Genomic DNA, 27,398 nt, shown 5'->3' on the forward strand with positions numbered 1-27,398 from the left:
TGTCCCCTAAGCGTGAACTTATACAGGAGGGGGCCTGTTGCTTTTCTCATGTTTAAATTGCAAACATGAAAATTTGCAATTTATACCTTTGTCAGGTATGTTATCTCTTTACTAGGGATTCATCTTAGGCGGAAACTTTCTCTCACATGCTTAATTCCTGTTGCATCTCAGAAAGGAGAAAACAAACTGCCCCAACTGCAGACACACCAAGACAAAGCATATGCACAGAAATAAAAATTAACTATAAATGATATACCACTAAATGCTGTAGATAAGAAAATGGGAAAATTCATGTTAATTATGAAGTTTATAACTAGGATAAAAGTAATAGTAAGTGTGTAAACTAAAGGATGCTGTCAGGAAAAGAATGAATGAAAAAGGAAGGCAAAATGAGACAAAAAAAGAAAGACAGAATTTTTAAGCGCAAGATGAAAAGAAGTAACAGAACAAATGTGATTAAGTAAATCTACAAAAAGGATTAGAAATAAGATCATAAATAAATTATTTTAAAAAATATTATAAGAGGTAAAAATAATTCTTTTTTATCAGCATGTGCACTTTATTGAATCCACTGTGGATAGATGTATGAAGGTAATATTTGCATATGTGTAGAGTAAGAAAGGATTATGGGGCAGGCAGCTCTGGACTGTGTATCACAGGGCAGGACTGAATCCAAAATGTGGAATTCTTTGTGAAAAGGCTTGAAAGACTGCCACAGAGGTAGTGGAGACAGTAATGGTACAGATAGTGACCAGTAGGATGCTGAAGATCAGGGAGCTGATTCACACATTTGCCAGTGGAGGCATAGGTCTGGGCTCCAATCACATGGCCCATCATCTTCCTGTCCTTGGTCTTCACAGATTAGGCATAGGCAATGAAACCCAGGCAACAGATATTCAAAAAGAGTTCATTGAGCAGGGACCAGACAACATGGTCAGGCACAGAGACCTTTCTGGGCATGTTGATCACAGTGGTCCTCACCACATCTGAGTTATGGGATTATCCCAGTTCAGTCTCCCCATACTCCTCTTTGATTGTCTCATAGCTTGGGAATTATGGCTCATGGTATTGACTTGAATAATCTCCCTGTCTGGTGGATGGCTGCTGCTACCCTCCCTGGCCAGTAAGAATAATTCTAAGAATAATAAACATGTTTAAAAAACAGACCAAGTAGTTCAAAGAAATGACAAAGAATTGAGGCACTTTGTTCTGAATACTTTAAAGGAACCTGCCTCTTTTTATTACCCTGATTTTTATTATTTATTTATTTACTTAATTTTTAATGCATAGAGTCTTCTATAACTTTGCTATCTTACTAAAAATTTCTTCACTTTCTTGTTTTCTAGTGTTCATACCTGGTTTGGGTTTTGAGATAATACTACTTTCTTAGAAAAAGTCTGGAAGTGTTTCCAGATATTTTGTGGCATCCATTTATGTTGGCCAAATGATACCAAGACCAAGGTCTTGAGACATCTTGAGTTTCTAAGACTCATTAATAAAATAATTCAAGAATGGATTCAATGGGAAGTGCCAGTAAAATTAAGAGTTTAAAAGAAATACACTCCAAGACAGGCAAGCTGCAGATTTCAGCTGCTGCACAGAAGATACTAGAAGAGAGAAAGAAAATACAATCAGAGGTAGCCACACAGTGAGAAGTGTGATGTGAGTGCTTTAGAATAAAAAATTGAAGACTGAAATATTAGGAAATCCCAAAGTGTTGTGGAGCACATATGTAGAACAGAGAAAGACAAAAAGGAAATATTACACTTTTCTGAGTTATAAGAAGAATAGGTCCAAGCCATTTGGTTGTGCTCTTTAAGAGACTGCACCTTAGGGGGCATGAATTCTGAGAAGGTAAAGAGGATTAGTTATTCCACCTATCTCTTCAGCATGGCTTATGGTGAACCTGCTTCCTTAGTGATCTCCACATAGACCAGAGGTTGATTAGAAGTAGTTTTTTCCTAATGGCCTTTATTGCTACTCTAATGGAAACACTCCCTCCTTTTCTATTTTATGAAATAATTTGTTCTTTAATGATCTAGTAATATTCAACAGTGACCATGCACTAAGCTTAAAAAATAAAAACAAAGACAACTATTACTTTTTCAGTATCAGTTCTTGGTATAGGTCTACTTATGTTTTTTATACCTCCTCTTGGTTTAATTTTAGTAGATCATCAGTGCCAAGAAATGTATCCTTTTTTCTCTAGGTTTTGCAATTTGTCAGAATATAAATTTTCAAAGTCTTCTCTAATAATCTGTATTTTATTTCTCTCGTATTGTCCCCCTTTTCATCTCTCAGTTTACTTATTTTGGGTCATCTCTCGAAATTTTATTTTAAAATTAGCTAGTTAAGCAGTAGATTTTCTTACTGCTTTTTCGTAAGTTTTGGTTGACCATCTTCTCCATCTCCAGACCTTATTCCCAGCTTAAACCTTTCCAACCCAGATTTATTCCCTTTCACTTTTATATCACATGTCTTCTACTTACCAGCTAACCCCATCCAAATCTTTTCCCCCGTCATGTACTTCTTTTTACTTTCCAGGCTTCTATTGCACTTATTCCCATATAAATACACATATATAATAATTAGAAGCTAGGATCCACATATGAGAGAGGACATGTAGTATTTGTCTTCATGGGCCTAGGTTATATCCCTTAAATATAACCTCTTGCTGTTTCATCCATTTTCCTTTAGATTCCTTAATTTTATTTTTTCTTTATGAATAAATAAAATTCCATTGTGTATATGTACCATGTTTGCATTATCTCTTCATCAGTTGATCGAAATATAGATACCATTTTCTGGCTGTTGTGAATAACGTCGCAGTAAACATGGATCCAAGTATATATGTTAGGATATAGAATCGTTTGGGTATATACCCCAACGTCACATAGTTGAATCATATGGTAGTTCTGTTTTTAGTTCTCTTGGTACCTTGTAATATTTGCATCAGTCCCGTAATCAATAACTAAGGGTTCCCTTCTCCACACATCCTCTCCAGCACTTGTCATTCAGTTTTCTGGTGACAACCATTTTGACTGGAGTAATATGGTGTATCAGTTACTTTTCTGAGCTGTGCTGACTAGTTTTATGTCAACTTGACACAAGTTATAATCATCTGAAAGACAAAACTCAGTTGAGAAACTCCCTCCATAAGATAGGGCTACAGGCAAGCCTGTATGGCAGTGGTTCTCAACCTTTGGGTGATATCCTATATATCAGATATTTACATTATGACTCATAACAGTAGCAAAATTACAATTATGAAGTAGAAACGAACAGTTTTATCATTGAGGGTCACCACAACATGAGGAACTGTATGTAATTAGTGATTTTATGGGGACAGTCCTTTGTGGGTGGGGACACCCTTAGACTGGTGGACCTGGGTTCTTAAGAAAATAGACTGAGCAAGCTATAGGGAGTAAGTCAATACGCACCATTCCTCCATGGCCCCTGCATCAGCACCTGCCTCTAAGATCCTGCCCTGCTTGAATTCTTGCCCTGGCTTCCTCCAGTGATAGCCTTTGTTGTGAAAGTGTAAGCCAAATAAAGCCTTTTCTCTCTATCTTGCTTTTTGTCACAGTGTTTTCATCATGGTAATAGTAATCCTAACTAGGATAGTTGCTGTGATAAAATATCATCACTAAGACAAGTTAAAGAAGAAGTTTATTTTGTCTTATGCTTCCAGAAAGATAACAGTCCTTCATGACTGGGAAGCATGGCAGTAAGCCACAGGGATGACAACAGAGCAGGAAGCTGAGAAGTCATATCTATTACTGCAATGCACAAAACAGAGCCAACTGGAAGTAGGATATTATTTATTTATTTAGGTTTTTTGAGATGGGATTCTTCTGTAGCTGTAGAGCCTGTCCTGGAACTAGTTCTTGTAGACCAGGCTGGCCTCTAATTAACAGAGATCCACCTGCCTCTGCCTCCTGAGTGCTGGAATTAAAGGTATGCACCACCATCACCCAGCTGGAAGTAGGGTTTTAAAACCTACCCCAAGTGACATACTTTCTTCAGCAAGGTTGCACCTCCTAAATCTTCCCATACAGCACAAAATGCCTGAGTATTAAGAGGACATTCTTATTTCTCTTCTGGAGCATGGATTATGTCCCTTAACATAATTTCCATCTGTTTTTTACTGGGAAATACAAATATTCTTACCTGTGACTAATTAAAACTCCATGTGTACATGTATGACATCTGCTGACAACATCTGGGTTGGCTCCTTTCCTCACTCTATCAAATAATGCAGCAGTGAACATGGATGATAGTAAGATATAGGATCCTTTGGGTATATATCTATATATGCTATGATGCTATAGCTGGGTTATATGGTAATTCTGTTCAGCTTTTTAAGAAACCTCCATGCTGAGTGGTGCTGGTATACACCTTTAAATCCCAGCACTTGGGAGGCAAGTGGATCTCTGAGTTCGAGGCCAGCCTAGCTTTCTACATAGAGGGTTCAAGGCAATCGAGACTACACAAAGAAAGCCTGTCTAAAACAAAACTCTCCACAATGATTTCTATAACAGTGCACTAGTGCTACTCTAACTAATTGTGAATAAGGTTTTATTCTGTCTCCATATCCCTGCCACTGTGTGCTGCCACATAGTAAGGTTTTTAAAGCTAAGGGTGTTAGACATTTTTGAAAATATCTCTTGTATTTTTTCTTTTGAGAATTCTCTGTTCAATTTTATGTTTCTTGTATAGTCTAGATACTGATGTATAACTGGCAAAGATTTCCCTCCCATTCTGTACATTATCTCTTCACCCTGCTTCCTTTGCTGTTCAGAAGTTTACTTCATGAGACTCCATTTGCCGTATAGTCTACGTAACTACAGCTGCGCCCAGAAATTCCTCACCTTTGTGGTGTGGTACAGTGCTTCTTTCTGCTTTCCTCCAGCAGCTTTCTCTGTTTGTTTGAAGTAGATTTCTGTGTAGGGCAAGAGATAAGAAGCCAGTTTCATTCTACCTTTGTGTTTCTAGTTTTTTTCCCCAGCAACATTTGTTGGAAGAATAGAGACTGTCTTTTCTCTAGTGAGTTTTTGACATCTTTGGAGGGAAAAACCAAAACATCAAACTGTGTGGGTTTATGTTTGTCTTTTATTCTGATTCAGTCTGATTATATCTGCTTTTGTGCCTGTGCCATGCTGCTTTTTATTCCTATGCTTCTATAGTATAACTTGAAATCAAGTATGGTGATTCATTGGTTTCATAGGGTTTCTTTGCTTCCAAATTAATTTTACAATTTTTTTCTATTTCTACGAGAATGGCATGGGTGTTTTGATGGAGGTTGTATTTAATCTGTGTAAGGCTTCTGGAAAAATAACCATTTCACAGTATTGATTCTTATAACCAGCATTTAGAGTTTTTTCCCTCTTTCTAGTGTCTTCTTCAATTCCTTTCTTTAAGTATTTTAAAGTTTTCATTGTAGTGGCATTTTACCACTTGATTATGTTTATTTTAAGGTATTTTATTTGTTCTTTTTGTTTTTCAGGTAGTTTTGAATGGGATTGTTTTTCTGATTTCTTCCTCAGCCTGCTTACTATTGATATATATGGAAGGCTACATGCTCTGTTTGGTTTTGTTTTTGAATGAGCATGAATGCATTGATAATTTTTAAAATTACGTTTATATTTATTTTACGTGTGTAAGTGTTGTGCCTGCATGTATGTCTGTACACTGTGTGCTTGCCTGATGCCCTGTGGTGGTCATAAGAGAGCATCTGATCCCCTGGAACTGAAGTTACAGATGGTTGTGAGCTGCCATGTGGGTGCTGGGAATTGAACCCAGGCCCAGTTCTTTTAACCACTGAGTCATCTCTCCAGCCCTATGTGTATATTTTGTATCCTGCTACTTTGCTGAAAGTTTTTTACTGTTGTTTAAATATCAGATTAGTTGATTTTTTTTAAAGGTTTATTTCTGTGGGGGTGATTGTGTGGTATGGGTGTGCTGTCGGTGTGTGTGGGGTGTGTGAGTGCAGTATGGAATGGAATGAGTGTATGTGGCTGAGTGTGGTGTGGATGCCCGCAGAGGATAGAAGAGAATGTCTCATTTTTCTGGAGCTGGAATTGTAAGCAGTTGTAAACTTCCATTTGCGGAACTAAACTTGGGTCTTCTGAAAGAGCGGCAAGAGCTCCAAACTTCTGAGCCATCTTTCTGATCCTTGCTGAAAGTTTTTACAAGTTCCAAGGTTTTTTTTTTATTGTAGTATATTATGTATACAGTTATGTTATCTTCAAATAAAAATACTTGGTTACCCTTCCATTTTGTGTTCCTTTTGTTTGTGTGCCTCTCATGTCTTGCTGTATATAAAATTTCCAGCATTATACTGAGTAAGAGTGAATCAAGTGGACATTTTCTTTCTCCTGATTTGGTAGCGATACCCTGTTATTTTTCCCCCTCCATTTAATATGATATTCATGTTTGTCACATATATTCTTGATTATGCTGAGATTTATCTTCTGAGTTTCTTCAGGCTTGCTTGTTTGTTTTCAAAAGCCATCTATCAAGATGGCCAGTAGGACTGTAAGATGACTTAGTGGTTAAGAGCACTTGCTGCTCTTGCAGAGTACCTGGGTTCACTTCTCAACACCCACTAGGTACTTTCACCTGTCTATAACTCCAGTTCCAGGAGATCCAGTGCCCTGGTCTGGCTTCCTCAGGCACTAGGCACCCAGTTGGTGCCTTACATACGTGTAAGCAAACACTTACATGTATAAAATAAAATTAAAATAAATAAATCTTTTAAAAAATGATTTAAAGAGATTTCTGTCCTTGAGTCTATGTGGTATATATTACATTTAGTGGTTTGAGTTTGTTGAACCATCTCTGTGTCCCTTGAATTAAGATCATAATGAATGATTTTTTTTCTATTTGTTGAGAGTTTTTGCAGTCTTCTTCACTAGGGATGTTATCCTAGTTTGTTTTCTAATCTATAGTAAAACCCATAATCGAAACCAACTTGTGGAATAAAGGGTCTGTTTGGCTTACACGTCCACATTTATAGTCCATCATTGAGAGAAGTTAGGGCAGGAACTCTATCAGGAATCTGGAGGCAGGAACTCAAACAAAGCTTGTTCTTCTTTATTCAGCCCACTACCTGCCCAAAGGTGGCACTGTCCATGGTGACCTAAGTCCTCTCACATCCACCATTCATAGTATTTTTTTTAAAATATCACAGGGGCTGGAGAGATGGCTCGGCCATTAAAGGCTAGGCTCACAACCAAAAATATAAAAATGCCACAGACTGTCCTATACCCATCAAATCTTCCGGAGTTTTGGGTAGTGGGGACCAAACTCAGGTCCTCTGTAAGAGCTAACCACATCCGTCTTAGAGCTGTTACTGTTGCATCCTATAGGTGAGGCATGTTTTATTTTCATTTATTTATTTTTGGTTTCCTTTTTATTTTTTTTAGGCCAATCTGATAGAGGTGTTTTCTCAGTCGAGGTTCCTGCTTCCCCAATATAGCATTTTCTTACTAGGTCACTTCTCAGGGACTTTGGGTGTTTTGAGAGTGAAGTAGTGGATTCCTTGTTCGGAGCTGGCCTGCTATCTTACCCTCAAACTCTGGTGCTTCACATTATCTTCCAAATAGAGCTACTGTTTATACCTGGTAGACAGTTAAAACATATTTCGTAGAGTCTTTTGAAAAGGTATATGAACTTTAGCTGATACATGTTTGTGTATAGATAAAAATAAACTAACATTTTTATATAAAATTCAATAGTACCAACTAAAGATATTAAGGATGAAGTTACTTTCTATATCCTTTGAGATGCATACAGTGTTTTTATTACTATAATAATTTCCAGCGTTTTTTTATAATTTTTTTATATTTTTTTATTTCTCCAAATCATTTGGACTATCTTTATGCCAGAATTGAATCTTTTTTCCAGTGAAATTTTACTTTTAATAGCCTTAGAAATGCTCATGTTTTCTACATTTGAGGACTTGCATGTTGATGGAGGAAGGTCATTGGCTAATAAAGGCACTGCCCTGGCCCATTTTATTGGTTAGAGGATAGGTGGGAGGAGTAGGCAGAACAGGACGCTGGGAGGAAGAGGAAGTGAGCTCAGTCTCGACAGCTTTCCTCTCAGGAGCAGACGCCTGAGAGAGACGCCATGCCCCGCTCCCGGCATGAAGCTCCGACCCAGGATGGACTAGGCTAGAATCTCCCCGGTAAGTGCACCTTGGGGTGCTACACACAGATGATTAGGAATGGGCTAAATTAATATGTGAGAATTAGCCTAGAAGAGAATGGGCCAAGCAGTGATTAAAAGAATACAGTTTGTGTGTTGTTATTTCGGAGCATAAGCTAGCCATGTGGGCGGCCGGGTGTGGGGGACGCAGCCCTGCCGCCCCATATTACTACAGCATGTCTTCAAAATTTCAACATTCCACATTTACTAATACTCTTCACTCTTTTTTTTTTTTGAGACAGGGTTTCTCAGTAGCTTTGAACTCCATCCTCTACACCAGGTTGGCCTCGAACTCACAGAGATCCACCTGACTCTGCCTCCTGAGTGCTGGGATTAAAGGCATGTGCCACCACCACCGGGCCTACTAATACTTTTCATTCCTGCTTTATTTTTGTTTTTTTATATTTAAAATTTTTATTTATGTGTATATGAGTGCCACATTGTGCAGATGTCTCTGTAGCCAGAATAGGGAAACCCTTGGATAGTTAGAGATAGTTGTGAGGTACCTGAAGTGGTGCTGGGATCTAAACTCAGGTCCTCTGAATAAAGAGCACATCAACCTCTGAGCCATCTCTCCAGCCCTTCTTGCTTTATTTTTATCTGTAGTACTCAAGACCTAAAGTATGTGTTTATTATTTTGTTTACTCTTACTAAAATATATGCTCCCTCAGAGCTGGTGATTGCTTAGAATAATATATGACAAATAGTGAGCCTTCAGTATTTGTTGAACAAATGCTTCAATTTTCTAAAATATTTCTCTTTCAGGTATATTGCAGTTTTTATCTTTTCATCAATTTTATAGGCTTATCACATATATCAAATCAAAATTATCTTAACTAGTTCATTTATATGTTGTCCTTGCTCTGTTTTATGATCTTCTTAGTAAAGTCATGTTTATCTTGTGTTCATTTCCATATCCTTGCCCCGGTTTCTTTAATACCTTGATATGACAATCTTTAGAGTTAGGTGAAATTCTACGGGCCTGGGAATAACACAATAAAGGATTAATTATGGTAGTACTTTTATATCTTTTTGGGGGGGGGTTGTTTTTTGGGGGGGTATTTTTGTTTTGTTTTGTTTTGAGATTTGGTCTCTATGTAACCTTGGCGTTCCTGGATCTCACTATGTAGACCTGGTATGCTTTGAGCTCAGTGCTCTGCCTGCCTCTGCTGAATGCTGAGTTAAAGGTCCACATCACCACTACTAGCTTGGAACTCTTAGTGTAGGCCAGGTTGGCCTTCAACTTGCTGCGCTCCTCTGACCTCAAGTTCTGGGGTCGCAGGCATGTGACACCATTGCAGCTTATATGTTGTATGTGTTTGAAAATACTACTTGTAAGACTAGATTAGGGAAATAGATGGATGGTTTACGAAAACAAATCTAAGATCTAAAATATCCTAGGGTAGCCAACTAGAAATTAATTTTCTTTTAACAAGATCTCCTGACTAAATTGAGAGCATGGGGTCCTTGGGAGAGAGTTGAAGGGAAGGGGAGAGGCAGGAAGGGGAGCAGAGAAAAATGTAGAGCTCAATAAGAGTCAACTAAAAAATAATTTTCTTTAAAAAATTGTGTAATTTTTAACTGTCTTTCTATTCCATATTACTATTATCAGAATTAAATTAACACTGTAAATTAAAAATAATTTTCATACTAATTTCAAGATAGTTTCAACAGTTTAATGATTTTGTACTTTTATTTAACTTTCTATTCTCTCCAACAAAAGTTGTTATAAACATAAGCTTAGAGTTCAGATTATATTGCTATTTGGTACACTATACTAAGCATTCATATTGTATGTTAATTTTACATAATAGTAAATTTAGCAATTATATTAAAATATAAGCAGACTCATGGTGTAAATGTCAGGGTGTGTTTGCATGAGGTCACTGCTGACTGCGGTGATGAGGGAGCATGATGTCATCTTCTCATTGTGGGAAGAGTGACTTGGGAGAAGTAGGGAACAATAGAATGGGAGGGTGGGTTACTGAGAAGAGAATGAAGAAACAAGAGTTGTGGACCGTGCTGAAGATTATCACCCATTTGGACAGTTTTGCTTGTAACAGTTGACAGATACAGAGTGTCACATGGCAAGTCAATGGGTTAATGTTTCTGATTATCAATATTGACTCGTGTTCCTCAAAAATAAGTTTTTATTTTTTATATGTAAAGTCTTTAAGATAAAACTTTTTCCCATAAGCTTTATTTAAGAGGGTGAATTTAAAAGTTTTATATTCAGAGGAAGGTTATTTTCATGAAGTATGGTATAGACAAAATAGTGATTGCTGCCGGGTGGTGGTGGCTTGACATTCAGTGTTGATACCAGCACTGAGGAGGCAGAGGCAGGCAGATCTCTGATTTCTAGGCCAGCCTGATCTACAGAGTGAGTTCCAAGACAGCCAAGGCTGTTATTCAGAGAAACACCATCTCAAAAAACTAAAAAGAAAAAAGTAGCAATTGCTTTAAAATAAATATTTATGTTTTTAAAAACTTAAAGTGATAGTCTTCATTTTGCTTCAATGAAAAGAATCTAAAAATCAAAATAAATTGAGGTTTTTCCCTTTCAAGTTATTTACTTTATTTTTTGAGATAGGGTTTCATTCTTTAGCTGAGGCTATCTCAGACTCAATATTTAAGCTAGGCTGATCTCAGACTCACAGGTGAGAGAGTTATAGATATGAGCCACCATGCTTGATCATTTAAGTCTGTCATAACTTATTTAATTCATAAGGTGCAAAACTTAAGACATAATAGGTCCTTTGCATGTTTGTTTTTAATGTAGCACGCCCACAGAAGTGTGTTCAAATCCTAAATGATAATGTGGTGAGTCTTACCTAGTCAGCATTAGCCGTATAGTTACTAACTACTGGATATCATTTACAGGAGACTTTGCAGCAGTTGATTATGATGTCATTGCCAAATGTCTTAATCATTGGCAAAAATCCCTTTTCTGGTAAGTTTTAAGTTGCTATGATGGGATAATAATACCTTATGTTTTTGTAACACTAGTAATGTTTACCAGGGGCTTGATTATTTATCTCCATTCTCAGTAGGTTTTTCCACAACATCAGTAGGAAAAGTTGGGAATGATATTTCTGTTTGTAGAGAGAAAAGAAACTCACAATATTTAAGTTGTTGGTGAGATACACGTCAACACTAAATCAGTAATCTCTGCCATATTAAGCTGGTATTTTGGTGATGTATTATGGTTTTTATTATTTCAGTCCAAGCAGTCATGTTAGAAAACAAATGATGTTGAAACTTGTTTTTAAGTTTTATACTTAAATGCTTATTTACTATTGCCAAAATTGTTGGAGCTCTGGATTTTCTTGTTTGTTTGCTAGTTCATTTTTATAATCATAAAAGGCATTCCAGCCTTTAAATTGAAAGTTTTACTAGTAAACATTTTAATTTATATTAAACAGCTTTAGTGGAAGGATGAAAGGCAGGTTTTTAGATTATTTAAATTATTATACTCAAAAACTCATGCTCTTTTACAATATTTTATTTTTATTTGTATTTTGCTATTTCTGGAACATTCTCCTAGGGCCTTGTATACACCAGACAGTTGCTGTACCCATCCACCCTAGAATTTAATGTTTGAACAATTACCTAGTAGCTATGAAACATTTCAGGAAAGGACTTAATCCTTGCAGGCTGCATGATATTCAAATTGAATATGTCCTCTTTTACTTGAACCCTTGCCCAGTTGAAACAAAAAATAAAATCCAAATAGAAGACAGTATGTAAGCAGATGTTTTTTATAGAGGAAACTATCAATTAAATTCATTAGTAATGAACTCAGGAATTCAGTTACCTAGATAATCTTTTTTTAACCTAGATAATCTTTAGAGATACACAGGGAGATTAGCATGCAGAATGGAATTGTTTTTTATTTCATATGTATTTAGTAACTAACTACAAGTCATAGGGTAGAAACGGTTCATGTGCTAGAAAATCTTGTGGTTTGGTGAAAGATCCAAAGATGAATGTGAGATCATATAATTCATATGACAGAGATATGTACAAAATACTAAAGCATGTAAAAACATAGAGTGTTAATTATTCTTAAAATTGTCAGGGTTAGAGTTGAGACTCTGGTGACATGTTCAAGAAGGACTGCACATATGAGATCTGTTTATGGTGGTGGAAGTGGTTCACTAAGGAATTGAGGAGGGGAAGGAAAGCAACTTGTAGCCAAAGTTACAACCGAAGAGTGTGTACTGATTGTTAAAATGACCTAGTAAGTCTAGAAAAAAATAGCTTTATGGAAAATAAGATGAAGTCTCTTATTCATCACAGGTAAGTTAACCTGATAGTGAAAATCTTTCTGAATTTTATGTTTGTGGTTGTGTTCAGCCAAATGTTTTAAGACAATCTTAATTGAATGCATGTTAACAAAGATTGTTCTGCAGTTCTGTTAAAAGTTCTGGATAACTTTTATCCAGTTTTTAACATACAGATCTTTCTTTTCTTAAAATTTATTATTGTGAAACAGGATCTCACACTGTAGACTCAAACTAGCTTGGAACTCACTGTGTAGCCCAGGGTAGCTCATGTAGTTCTACTTCAGTCTCTGGGGTGTTGGGATTATAGGTATGAACTACCACACCCAGTTTATTTTATTAGACTCACTGTGATGTACATTTAAGGTTCTGATCCTTAGGAACCTGTGCAGTGAGAAATATATTTAAATTGTATCAGTAGATGAACCATAATGTTTATATTTTACTAAAAACTACTAAAGAGGGGCAGACCCAAGCAACTCTGATATGTTCTTATATCAGCATAATTAGAGGGATGGTAAATACAATTTAGAGAAAAGGTGTAGGTGCAGTTAGCATACTTAGCTTAAAGCTTCTTTATCTACACTGTAACTCTTAAGAAGGCGTATCCTAGCCAGGTGGTGGTGGCGCACACCTTTAGTCCCAGCACTCGGGAGGCAGAGGCAGGCGGATCTTTATGAGTTCTAGGTCAGCCTGGTCTACAAGAGCTAGTTCCAGGACAGGCTCCAATTAGAAGGAGTATCCTTGCCATGTCTCCTGCTGACATCATATTATGCACACAGAAACCACATGTTTAAATTACACCATTTATTTACAAAATTCATCTTTCGGTCAAGTTGTGTTGATTGACTCTTAGAGTTGATTGTTCCAGTTTCTGAAAGAGTTGAAACAAAGCTAAATGCTATATTCACTTGTGTTTTTATTTCAGAACAAGGCACAGAAGAAGTTAAAAAGTTGCTTTTACTCTTACTGGGTTGTGCAGTTCAGGTAAGTTAATGTTTTTCTTCATATTTTCATTCTTATAAACTGTCTTTGAGCTTCTGTCTAGTTTTCTGAAAGATGATAATTTTGAGTATATCATCTTAAGATGAAATTATGTATGAGAGCATTTCCTTTATTTCAGAAGTTAGCTATAGCATCATGTCATGTATTAAAAGCTTTTAGTTAAGTTTTTCCTATTTAGATGCTTCTAATGACTCAGATCTTTATGCTTCTTCAGAGGCATCTCCCATACATCTCTTAGTTTGGTTGTACAAGCTTATGCTTCAGAAGAGAATAGAAGAGGGACTAATAGTGAAGAGAGGATTGGGGATTGAAGCAATAGTTTGAGAGCACTGACTACTCTTTCAGAGGACGCAGGTCTGTTTCCCAGCACACATGTGGTAGCACACAGCTGTCTGCAACTCTAGTATCATGGACTCCAGCACCTTCTTTTGGCCTTTGTGGGTACCAGGCACATACATGGTACGCAGGCACATGCCCCTCCACATAAAAATAAATAAATCTTAAAATACAGAATTTGTGGGAAATGTTTTGTGTATGGGATTTGTTTATGTATATGACTGTACAAGTATGCATGTAGACATGTGGAGGTCAGAGGTCAGTATCGTGTCAGTCACCTTATTCTTTTATTGGTTTATTTTTTTATTTTGGTTTTTCCAAGATAGGGTTTTTCTGTAGCTTTGGAGCCTGTCCTGGAGCTAGCTCTTGTAGGCCAGGCTGGCCTCAAACTCATAGACATCTACCTGCCTCTGCCTCCCAAGTACTGGGATTAAAGGCGTGCGCCACCACCACCCGGCTAAGTCACTTTATTTCTTGAGATAGGGTGTCTCACTGAACCTAGAACTCCCTGTTTCAGTGCTACTTGCTGGCCACCAAGTCCCAGGGATCCTCCCGTCTCTGCCTCCTATCATTGGAATTATAGTTTCACACCCAGCAAGCACTTTCCTTACAAATAATACTCTGTCTTATTACTCCTTTATAGATGTTTGTATCAATATTAACTGCCAAGATTTATTGAATATGTACTTTGCCAGGTGTTATATTTTATTAAGGTTTTCTTATATTATTGAACATTTGCAAGAATAGTATGCTACTTTAATAATTACAGTGGGAGTCTATATATCTGCAACAAATTGAGATTGTCACTTTAGATTTAGATCAATTTGCTAATAGGCTAAAGAATGCTGGCATGACTTCCAAATCTACTATGCTAAATTTTTCATTAATTAGCTTAAAAAGTGTGTGTGTGTGTGTGTGTGTGTACATGAACATGCCATGACACACTTGTGTAAGTAAGAGGACAACCTTGTTGAGATTGTTTACCTGTGCCTCGTTTTTTTTTTTTAATTTCTGGGAGTTCTTCTGTCTCTGCCCAATCTTTGTAAGAGCCCTAGGATTAAAGTTGCACACAACATCCAGGGGTTCCTATCGCAGGCTATCACACTTGTCTGGCAGACGTTTTACCCACTGAGCTATATCTGAAGCCCAGTACTTTTTAAGAGAATAATTGTTGCACGATTAACAAAAACCCAGAGATAGATATTAGGGTTCCACCTGAAGATCAGAAAAGCAAAGCAGGCAAGCTACCAGAGAGGTCTTATCTCTAGGAAATCTTCAGACTGAAAGAGAGTTAGTACCTGTCTCTTTCCGCCTTTTATTCCTCTCAAGTGCTGGAATTAAAGGTGTGCACCACCACTGCCCCAACCTCTATGGCTAACTAGCGAGGCTGCTGATATTAAAGGTGTGTGCCACCACTGCCTGGCCTGTATAGCTGACTAGTGTGGCTGTTCTGTGTTCTGTTCTTATGGCAAGCTTTATTTATTAAAATACAAATAATATACCACTATATTTCCCCTTTTCTAAAATAAAAAAGAAGACTTTAACTAATGTAAGAAAAACTATATACAATAAATACAATAACTATACACAATATATACAGGCAGTAAATACATCAACAATGTCTAGTTCATTTGCATTTGACAAATTCAGAGAAAATACTCCATGTCTATCTTATCTTGGTGAGTCCAAAGTCTTATACCGAATTTACTTTCTATCATAACTTGCTTTTTGTATCGGGTAAACAAAGAAAACTATAACTTCAACTCCTTCAGAGACCCAAGAAGGAAATAATATTAACTGAGTGAATAAGAAGTATGAGCAAGCAACTTCCAAAAAAAATGTGAAATGACAGAAACAGCTGCCTGGACAGTCACTCAAAGTCCCTCTGCATTTTGGGGTGTCCGTCTTTGGCCTACAGGCCTACCATATTTGACAGACTTTTCTTGTGAAGCAGAATATTCTAAAGGTCTGTTCTGCCTTGTCTTTACAATGCTTGGCAGTCACTTTCTTTTGTGTCTTGTTTGTCCAATTAGGACAACATACAGTCAGCAGTCGAGGCAAGGATATTTTCTTGCTCAGTGGCTTACTTTTGCCACAAAAAAAGGAAATTCCATGTGGAATTTCTTTGATGCCCATTATTTCTCTCAAGTAGACTTGTGCTTCCAGGAGCATACATGTCTCATTATCATTAAACAAAAAAGTACATATGTTATTAAAACATCTTAAATACCATATTCTGTAGATCTCTGAAATGTTTGAAGATGACTTGTCTTTCTAAAATATATCTTTATTTGACCTTGAAAACATATCTGATGTGACTTCAAGTTCAATTATCTAGGTGACTAACCTGCATTACATTGTTAAATAAGTTATAATGGTACAATACCTTGAACAAAAGTAGAAATGTATGTATAGCATGTTCTACAAAATTAATCTCAATTCTGTATCAATACACAAAATTTGTATACAATATACAAAAATCCAATCCAATGTAAAATGTTTAAAACTAGTAGTTGCTTTTTAAAAGTAGATTCAGTAATCTAACTTTTTAGTTTATTAATAAATTATTTCAATCTACAGTTATACTAGCTCTTCATAGAATGAAATATTTGGGGTCTTGTTTTAGGGCTTGATTTTCCTTTTTTTTTCTGAGACAGGGTTTCATGTATCTCAGACTGGCCCTAAACTTGTGTAGCTCTGTTTTTCCTTAAATTCCTGATTCTTCTACTTCCGTCTTCCAATGCTGGGATTGCAGGCATGTACACTATACCCAATGTTTACAGTGCTTGGAATTGAACCTTGTATTCATGTATGCTAGGCAAGCACTTTCCCAATTTAGCTACATCCCCAGCGTATGAAATGAGATTTTTGTAAATAAACAAGTTTACTGGTGATATTTCACATACATGTATGTAATTTATTTACATATATTTTATATTCTATTTGTGTTGACTCTTAGTGCTGACTTTGGAGATATAATATTTAATTTACATGTAGCAATTAAATATGTATGTGGATAAGTGTGACTGTACACAGACACACACACATATGGTAGGTAGTGATCAGATCAGGATTATTGGTGTACCTACTACCTCAAGACATTATTTCTTTGTTTTAAGGGCATACACAATTGTCTATACTGAAGATTTTGAAGTACTCAGTTAATTGTTGTTCACCATAATAATCCTACTGTACTATATATGACACAAATTATCCTATCCATTTATCTCTATATTTGTATCAATTCTCTGGTCTAATCTATTCCCACCATCTTCTTCTTAACACCCTTTCTAACCCTAGTAATCACTATGGGCAGTGTTCATTTGTAAATTAATTCATTACATTTCTGTAATGTGTTGTACATGATTGTTTACCTAACAGCTGATTAAATAGTAAGATAAATACAATGTCTGATGTTTCTGCTCTTCTAATTTGGTCATCAGGTCTTTAGTTGGAAACACTATTTTTACTCATTTACAGCTACTATATATACTACATTTCTTTAAAAAAAAATACCTTTCTTGATGAATGTTACACTGTATAAATGGTGAGCTTCTCAAGGTAGTGCTAGTGAAGAAACAGAGGCTTGCAGGGCTTATAAAAGGAAATGTCTGTTTCTTTTTAAACTGTAACAAAATCATAAGACAGTGGAATTGGGGTACTTTGAATAAATTTTATTTATTACATTTCATAATAACCCTGCCATTTTATGTTCTGATTGCCAAAAAAAACTATTTAAAGTCAGTAATTACAGAAATGTTGAATTAAAAGGTTGGGATTGTTTCTGAGAAGTTAGTTTACATACACTGTGAATACACAGTTAATTCTCAGTTGTTCTTACAGACCTGTTAATATTTCCTAGACCAAAAAAGTCAGTGTTTTTAAGCCTATTGATCTCTATTCCATTTCCTCCAAAACTCCTCAGTTCCTAATCAGACCTAGGAATTGTGCTTTCTGGTAGTTTACTTTAAAACATTTTTATATTGTAACAATACTTTAGTTTTTCCTGGGATATAGAAGTCTGGATGAAAGTGTAGAATATGTTCAGATTGTGTAATGACAGAAATAGAGCATTAGCAACTTAAGTAACATGAATCAGAGCTTTGTAAGTTTCTTACTGATCACAGAGCCAGTTTTTCTTCTTTAGGGTTTATTGTCTCCTCTGGCTCTGTAATTGGCCCAGGAGATGCATCTTAGCTTGGCACAAGGCGGTGCTGTCTATTTGTATGCACCTCTCATTTGGTAGCTGCAGGAATACAGTTGTATCCGCAGTTGAATTTCAATATACGGGATGTAGACAGAAACAGAGATGAAGATGTTTATTGTTATTTAATCCTTATTGGGAAAAGATTGTTTATATTTTATGTTTTTAGCAGAAATAAAACTTTAAAGAGTTGATAACAAGGAATTGCTGCCTTGTTCCTATTTGGTTACAAATGTTTTTATAATTATTAAATTTTGTCCCTGGTTTCTTTGTTGCAGTAGAAACAAACCAGATATTTATTGTATTACTTTATAAATGTTGACCTGGGCCATCAGAGTTAGTTTCTTTTATTAAGATTGATAGGCTGAATATGAGAATAAATTGTAAGCTTGAAGTAAAAATTGCCGAATTTTTTCCCCCAAGAAGAAAGGCAGTGTTGTTTGGTGACAGTCAGGGACTGACTGAGAGTTTTGGCAGTGTTCCGAATTCTGCCACTGACTCACTGTGGTTTTTGGCAGTCACTTGTTCTCTCTGAAACAAGTTCTTGATTCTTTACTTCTCTGTTTGTTAAGTTAGCATAATAATATCCTGACCTCAGATGTGCTGTGTAATATGTTCCTACTTCAGAACTTTCCAGTGTAAAACTGTAGAGTTCAGAGTCTGGCTCTTAAATATTTCAAAATCATTGTATCTTCATTAGGTAAGTATATCTGAGGTTGTTTAAACGTAGAACAAAACCCTCAGTGTACTGTTGAAATGTTGTAAAGCTTGGTGCTTATAGGTAGCATTTTAAGGACAATATAGAGTCTGAATGGTACCCCCTTCATTTTTTTCAGTGTCAGAAAAAGGAAGAATTTATTGAAAGAATTCAAGGTTTAGATTTTGATACAAAAGCAGCAGTTGCCGCACATATTCAAGAGGTAACTACTTATGTATACTTAATGTGTTTTTATGAAGTTTGCAGTGTGCTTTCTAATAATATCTCCCCAGATACTTAGTTACAAGATAAACAAGAACAATTGAAGATCAAATATAAATCAACCTTACTTTTGTGTAAATTGACTTTCTTTCGAGATAGATAATCCGCAGTGACATGTGTTATGTATGGCACAGTGCTTGCCACACATTTACTTTCTCTTCTCCAAGAGGACATGAGGATGTTGAATGAATTTTGTTTTTATTAGGTAGCACACAATGAATGATAGGCGTAAAGATAATAAACTTAGTCTGTGTCTTTTTCTTAAATGAATGATCATTTTTATTGAGCTGTTATTCGAATTGCACAAATAAATTGATTATTTAAAAATATTCATATAAAACAAATCTGAGGCATAATGTATCATGTCAAATTGTAGATGTTAATGTAATTTTTAATTAAAATTTATTTTAAAAGCTTCCACTTCCATAACTATTTACTCATGAGCTATAAATCTTACAATGTCTTTTGTAGAATTAGGTTATATATTAAATTTTGTGTGTTGGGAGAGAATTCTAAAATTGTGTAAATTGGTTGTACTTAAAATATTCTCAGATGGCTATTTCGTGTCATCTTTTTCTCTTAGTTAATTTCAGAGTCCAGATGAGAGTTTATTTTTTCAGTTAAAATGTTTAGTTTTGTCATTTATTTCAAATCTACTTCTTTCTGCTTTTATAATTGAGCTGATTTCGTACTAAACTGAAATCAATATTTAATTATTAGCCATTCTTTGATTGTTTGATTGCCTCTTTAAAGGTAACTCATAATCAGGAAAATGTGTTTGACCTGCAATGGATGGAGGTGACAGATATGTCTCAGGAAGATATAGAACCACTCTTGAAGAATATGGCATCACATCTAAGAAGACTGATAGATGAGAGAGATGAACATTCAGAGGTTGGTTCTTTCATTGTATTATGGAAGTTTGCTTTCTTAAAAGAAAAAATGTTTTCTAGAATGGATATTGTTTTTTAGTGGCAGATAATAAACTTTAGTCATTCTTTGGTGTCAGTGCAGTGTATTGGTTCTAGGACCTTCTTAAGTACTTGAGAGGCCCAGGAAGGTGGACCTCTGAGTTCAAGGCTAGCCTGATCTAAAGAGTGAGTTCCAGAACAGTTGTAGCTACACAGAGAAACCCTGACACAAAATGGATACTAAAGCCAAAAATGCTTAGTTTCTTTTCTTAAAAAAGGTACAGTGTTTACATATAAAACTACAGATATCTTGTATATTGTAAATCATCTTTTAATTACCTATAATAATGAATAGTATATAAATAATAGAAAAATAGTTGATATGCTACATTATTTATGGTGGTGGCAAGAAAAAGCCTGTACATGTGCAGTGCAAACACAGAGATTCCTCCTTATTATCTTCTATCCACAGTTGGTTTAATTTGCAGATGTGAAAACTAGGTGGTGCACGAACTATAATGTCTTTCTTTTTTTGTTTTGTTTTTTTGTTTTGCATGTGTGTGTGTAAAACACAAGAATTAGAATTAGAGAAGAAATAAAAGAGCCTTGGATTTCTTTTTTTTTAAGATTTATTTAGTTATCATGTATATAGTATTCTGCTTAAATGTATGCCTGCAGGACAGAAGAGTGCACTAGATCTTCTTATAGATGGTTGTGAGCCACCATGTGGTTGCTGGGAATTGAACTCAGGACCTCGGGAAGAGCAGCCAGTGCTCTTAATTTATAAGCCATCTCTCCAGTCCCCGAACCTTGGATTTCTAATAAGCGCATTATTATTAGTTTTTTTCTCTTTCTTTTAAATCATTATTATTCTGATTTTGTTCCTGTTTTTCAAGTTACCCCATTACTTTGGCAATAGTGCAGAAATGTGAAACTGAATATATAGTTGATATAAGTGGAAAATGCATTGCCTTGAAGCATAAGAATTTGCTAAATTTCTTGATTTTGTTGCCCATTTGATCCCAAGTTAGTTGAGGAGGGGACAAGCAGTTAGGGAATCAATGGTCAAACAACCCTTTTGTTTTATTTTATTCTTTAAAATTATTTTTACAAGGTCTCACGTACCCCAGACAGATCTCAAAGTTAACATGTATCTGAGGCTGACCATGAATTCCTCGTCTTGCTTCCAATTACCAAGTACTGTGATTTTAGGTGTGAGTAGCCAAGCCAAGGTCCCAGAGACCTTGTTAGTCAAATTGATCTAGAAGGAATCCATTTTAAATTTAATCATCTCATTTTAATGTGATGGTTCTAGTATCTCAGATTACTACTCAGGTTGATTTGAAAATTAAACTCCTGTAGCATATCAGCAATCAACAGTTATAACCAAAGTTTACAAACCAGTCTCTTTAGTTTTATTAAAGACATTATTATTTCCAGGTTTCCTGGTGATCATTGTCTAATACTTAGGTGCATTTAATTGTTCCTATGCAAAAAGTTTATTAAGAATTTTAGTTGATACCAACTTGGTAAATTATTCTAAAATTTGTATTTTAGAAAAATGTATAGTGGAGGAACTTAGTAGAAAAAGTCAGTAATGTACAGAAGCTTCCTATAGACTTAGCTTTAACTATCAAAGAGAAATTTAGAATTGTTAATAGGTTTAGACCTCTTACAAGTTTAGAAAACAGCAGTAGTCAGCCATAAATAACTTAGTACTCGATGAACAAGTACATCTCACATATACAATGGGAAAACGTTTGTTTAATTAAAACAAACACATATAGACCAGGTTTCAAATAGCAGGAGTAGCCAAATATTGTAGTCATTTTATCTGAAGATAATGAATACAGCTGGTAAAGACCAAGAGCTTTCTGACTATTGAAGATCTAGATGCAAATAATATTGTATAAAAGGAGCACTTACTGTTTGTCTTTGCATATGTAATACTTGAACTTCCTCTACAAAATGGCCATAACATTTAGGCAAAGCTTAGTATAGAGCATATAAGCCCTCAAATACATATGTATCCATAATTATAGACATAATGGTAGCAAATATAATCAATATATATTTAACAAGAGTCATAAAATACTCATTTAAATATGTTTTTAAATCAGAGGATTAAGATACTTTCAAAGATTTGCTTTCTCATCATGCAGTGGTAGCAAATGCCACTTGGGACGCAGAGGCGGGTAGATCTCAGTGAGTTCAAGGCTGGCCTGGTCTACAAAGCAAGTTCGAGGACAGCCAACACTGTTATAAAGAGAAACATTGTCTCAGGGGGAAAAATACTTTGTCTAAGTAATAAAGTAAACCAGTTTTTAAAGAAAACTTTGCTTTAAACATAGAAAATTATATCCTGCTTCTGTATTAGTATATATTTTGACCTTGGGAATTTTTTCCTTTTTTTTTTTTTTTCCTTCCCCCAGATAGGGTTTTACTTTGTTGCTCTGGCTGTCCTGGAACTCACTATGCAAAAACCAGGCTGCCCTGGAGCTCACAGAGAGCCACCTGCTCTGCTTCCTGAGTGCCAAGATTAACATGTGTCATTCTCCCCAGCCATGGGGATTTCTTTAAATACCCTTTAGTAATAGCCAGCCTAACCATACATTTACCAGTTATTTTTACGTTTCATCTGTCACAAGCCTTGTTGTGATATACTTTATTTAAATTTCCTGCTTTGTCCTTATATAAAGTACAGCTCCAGGCTGCCCTGACCCATTGATTATTGGAATATACCACCATGGACTGCTGTATTTTTCTTGGTTCTAAATTACTCGTATGTTACATAGTGAAATATTTTTAACACCTTTTTTGTGCTTCATACTATGCTAGATGAGAGGATGAAAGATACAGAGGAGGAATAACAGATTATTTCTGGTTTATTGAGGAAAAAAACTACATTATTTTTAAGTAGAAATGAAGGCTAGTATATAATTAGGTACTAATTGGTTTGTATAGGAATCAAATGTTCATTAACTATTATCTCCTAGGTACTATTATTAAAATCAGGGAGTGTTAGAAAAATTAAAGATAATTAAGACAACAAGAAAAATGAACAAAAAGTTGACTCTGGAAATGGAGCCTTCGTCCACTGTGGAGAATAATGTTGCATTGTCCATAAAGACAGGAATTTCCAAAATGTGCTTCTGGATGGGAGGATAGGTGTCTGTCAGGGACATATAAAGTCACCTTCAGGAGTAACAAGGAAGGAATTTGGTGCTTCTCTCTCTCTTTTTTTAAACATAGAAGCTGTGTGCATATCTTTGAATAACAAAAAGGAAAAATAGAAGTTTATGCATGTTTTGAGTGAAAATTATATAATAATGAAGCAGCTAACCCTAGGTGATTAGTTGGAGAAGAGGTCATTGATTGAGAAGTGATGATAGCAGGGGTTTTTTCCATTTTACATACTAACCCCAGTTCCCTTCCCTCCCCTTCAACCACCCCCCATCCACTCCTCAGAGAGGAGTAAGGCCTCCTTGTGGGGGTCAACAAAGTCTGGCATACCAAGGTGAGGCAGGACCAAGCCCCTCCCCCCTGCAGCAAATAACCATTTTTGCTATTAGCTATCATAATTGGATATCACAGTTGTAGACAGATCACTTTTTGATTTTCTTTCTTGTGTCGACATGCCTTTTATACCTTTCCAATAGTTGTTATCTTATTATTTTGTCATGTGATTTCTTTTATTTAAAAAAAAAAAACCTAGGGAGATGAAAAAAAAGCATTGATGTGTTTCAGTGTTACCTACCTGCTAAATACCTCAGGCATAAACTGTTGGATTAAAACTTGAAATGACAGCTAATATTAAAAAGAAAAAAATGGTATTTTTGTTGTTGTTATTTCCTTTTTTCAGAGACAGAGTCTCACCATGTAGCCATGGCTGAACCAAAAGTCACGAGTAGACCACACTGGCCTCAAACTCACAGTGAACCACCTACCACCTTCATCTGTGCCTCCAAAGTGCTGGGATTTAGGGTTTGCACCACCTCACCTGACAAAGTCTAGATGCTTTTGATTAATGAGTTGATCAAAATCAATCAGTGACTAGTGTTGCCATGTCTAGGTTACTGATGTTTAGAACAACACTAAAACTGATTCTGTGTTTACCCTGTAATTCTCAGACTATCGTAGAGCTTTCTGAAGAACGAGATGGTCTTCATTTTCTACCCCATGCCTCTTCATCTGCGCAGTCACCCTGTGGTTCTCCGGGCATGAAGCGGACAGAGAGCCGACAGCACCTCTCAGTTGAACTGGCTGATGCTAAGGCCAAGATCCGAAGACTGAGACAGGAACTGTAAGTCCCTGAGTTTCAGTGTTCTCTGAGACCATGTGGTAACAAAGATGACTTTAGCGGTATTTTAAGTTTGACAATAAACCATTGTCCTGTCTTAACCTAAATCAAATTATTTATTAGTGTTTTGTCAAACTGAGAAAAAATTGCCTACAATCCTTATACTCAAGTATAAGCAAGAGAACTCAGCAATTCATGGTCATTCTCAGATACAAAGTAAATCTGAGCTTAGTCTGGACTATGTGAAACCCTGCCTGAATAATAGTAGGAATGACAATAATGTTTTCAGAGACTGAATTGTTGACATAGATTATTACAAAAGTAATTTTATATGTATCAATGTTGTCATTTGTGTGCCAGTCATCTACTTAATAAAATATTCAGATTTCATTAGTACTGATAAAACTGAACTTTTAAGTTATCAAAGCTCACTACAGAAAATACAGTATAAATTTTACATATTCACTTTTGAAGGAACCACAAGTGAAAGCAAGACCAGTCTTTGCTGAATATTTTGTGTTTTGTACTTTAAGGAGAACAAAGGAATTTTGATTTATAGGTTTTTTTTTTTAAACAGTTTAATGTTTTATTATTATTTTTAATTTATTTATTTATTAAAGATTTCTGTCTCTTCCCCGCCAGCGCCTCCCATTTCCCTTACCCTCCCCCAATTAAGTCCCCCCCCCCAGCCTGAAAAGCAATCAGGGTTCCCTGTCCTGTGGGAAGTCCAAGGAACCCCCACCTCCATCCAGGTCTAGTAAGTTGAGCATCCAAACTGCCTAGGCTCCCACAAAGCCAGTGCATGCAGTAGGATCAGAAACCCATTGCCATTGTTCTTGAGTTCTCAGTAGTCCTCATTGTCCTCTATGTTCAGAGAGTCTGGTTTTATCCCAGGCTTTTCCAGACCCAGGCCAGCTGGCCTTGGTGAGTTCCCAGTAGAACATCCCCATTGTCTCAGTGTGTGGGTGCACCCCTCGCGGTCCTGAGTTCCTTGCTCGTGCTCTCTCTCCTTCTGCTCCTGATTTGGACCTTGAGATTTCAGTCCTGTGCTATAGGTTTTTTTCTTTTTTAAAATTTGTTTTCCTGGAATTTGAGCTTCAGAATGTAGATTTTAAATTTAAATACACGGAATAGTAATTACTTTTGTTTATTAATTATTTAAAGTAACTTAGAAAAGTGAATTGGATATGTAAGGTAGAAAAAGCATTAAATAGTCTGTAGGAAAATTTGAAAACAAAAAATAATCTTTCATTTGTGGATGTCTGCATTATTATGTGTCTATTGAAGTGAACACACCCAGGATATTCTATAAACAGCTGCACCAGGAAAATTAGAGAAGAGATTGCTGTTATTAGTTTGACTGGCAGCTAATGGATAGTCTAAACAGTGAGCACTAGTTCTTTCCATATAATTTAGCCCAATCTTCTCCAGTCTTTAGATGAAGCATGCAATTAGAGCTGCAGTGCTGGCTGTGAATTCATTTACCATGTTGCATTATATTAGAGTTTAATTTTCAAATAGAATTTACTTGGCCTTGGAATATATTAAAAATTCAAACAACCTTGAGAAGATTGACAAAAATTGTTTTCATGTGTAATGATTTGAAAATATAAGTGGAGGCTTTTGAGTGAGCGAAGATAGCAGATGCATGCAGCAAGTATTTGAGTAGCTACAGTTTATCAAACCCCATCTCTTTGAAAACGTCTTCTTTTATATATTTCTTAAGAGGACATTTACCAAATCTTTCTTTTGTTTCAAAAGAGACAAATATTTCCTGTAGTGGATTAGCAGCAGAAATCTTGGTTTAAAAAAAAAAGTCCAGACTGTTTATACCTAAAGGAAACTATAAAATAATTAGAATGTTATGGGTAATACCAAATAGTATAATTGATTTTGATTTACAGAGTAAAAGTATGATTTATGATTAAATGGAATAACTAATTCTTTATAAATTAAGATTTTTATACAATAATTAACATTATTGAAGACTTCCTTCAGTAGTCCTTTCAACCACCATTGGTTGTATGTTTTGGGAGTTTCTTTAATATAATGATTAATTATTTTATTAAAAAAGAAAATACTTTTGCTAAGATATAATTCAGAATCTGACAATTCCTCCTTTTAAAGTATACAATTAAATGAAATTTTAAGTTGTGCAATCTCCACAATAATTGAATAAAAGTTTCTTTGTCCATTCACTTTGCCCTCAGATCTTAGCAGTGGCTAATCTGTTGTATTTCCCTGAGTTTGCCTCTTTTTGACACTCACATAAAGGGAACAAATGCTGTATGGCCTTCTTGTCTAGCCTGGTGTCCTCCAGGTTCATCAGTGCTGTAGCATGTAGCTAATGTCTTGTTATAATGACAAAAGCAGAACCTTCTAATCTATAAAAAGACAAACAAAATGAGAGTTAGAAATAAGAGGGCAGTCAAGATGGTGCTTGCTGTTAAGCCTGACAGCCTAACTTTGGTCGCTGGAACCCACATGGTGGAAAGAAGGAGAGAACCTTTCTCAGTCAAGTTGTTCTCTAACCTCCACCCATACACCACGACACTCAGCCTCCTTCCTTCAGCAAATGAATAAATCGGGGGGGGGGGGGGCTGAAGAGGGGCTAATAAACCACCAGTAAGATTCCCAGTATTTTTTCTCTTCCTCGTGGTTGTAGATCAAGATGTGAGTTCTCAGTGGTTCCTTTATTTCATCATCATGGGCTCTAATCCTCCGAAACCATAGGCCAAATTAAACATTTGCTTTGTAAGTTGCTTTGGTCATGTTGTTTTATTGCAGCAATAAAAAAAGTAACTAAGAAAAAAAAAGAAATTTAAATAGCATGATGTTAACGTTCTTTAGCAGAGCAGTTTGACAGTATATATCAAGAACCAAGACTATAGTTTTCTTTTAGAAATATGTCCAGACATATAATACAGACTTTTTAGAGTACTCTTTAAAAATATATATATTATGTGTACAGCATTCCTCCCATGTGTGCCTGAAAGCCAGAAGGGGGCACCAAGTCTCATTATAGATGGCTGTGAGCCACCATGTAGTTGCTGGGAATTGAACTCAGGACCTCTAGAAGGGCAGTCAGTGCTCTTAACCACTGAGCCATCTCTCCAGCCCCTAGAGTACTCTTGTAAATTAAACACTACTCATTATATTGAAAACTAAA

General features: G+C 35.9%; 1 protein-coding gene across 8 annotated transcripts in view; it reads left to right on the plus strand.

Moving 5' to 3' along the window:
- Window positions 1-27,398, plus strand: part of Ccdc88a (coiled-coil domain containing 88A) — a 167,459-nt gene that overhangs the window by 62,673 nt on the left and 77,388 nt on the right. For all 8 annotated transcript variants that reach the window (XR_005975985.1, XM_041669925.1, XM_041669928.1 and 5 more), the window contains 5 exons: window positions 11,092-11,161; window positions 13,423-13,481; window positions 18,876-18,959; window positions 19,772-19,912; window positions 24,060-24,232. Coding sequence is in view for 7 of the 8 variants with exons in the window: in XM_041669925.1 (XP_041525859.1) it covers window positions 11,092-11,161; window positions 13,423-13,481; window positions 18,876-18,959; window positions 19,772-19,912; window positions 24,060-24,232 (527 nt within the window). In the remaining variant the exon portion in view is untranslated. The remainder of the gene's footprint in view (window positions 1-11,091; window positions 11,162-13,422; window positions 13,482-18,875; window positions 18,960-19,771; window positions 19,913-24,059; window positions 24,233-27,398) is intronic.

The sequence above is a fragment of the Microtus oregoni genome, unplaced genomic scaffold (assembly GCF_018167655.1).
Source record: "Microtus oregoni isolate MIOR12 unplaced genomic scaffold, Mior012 000019F_ref0000042, whole genome shotgun sequence".
In the NCBI taxonomy this organism is placed as follows: domain Eukaryota; kingdom Metazoa; phylum Chordata; class Mammalia; order Rodentia; family Cricetidae; genus Microtus; species Microtus oregoni.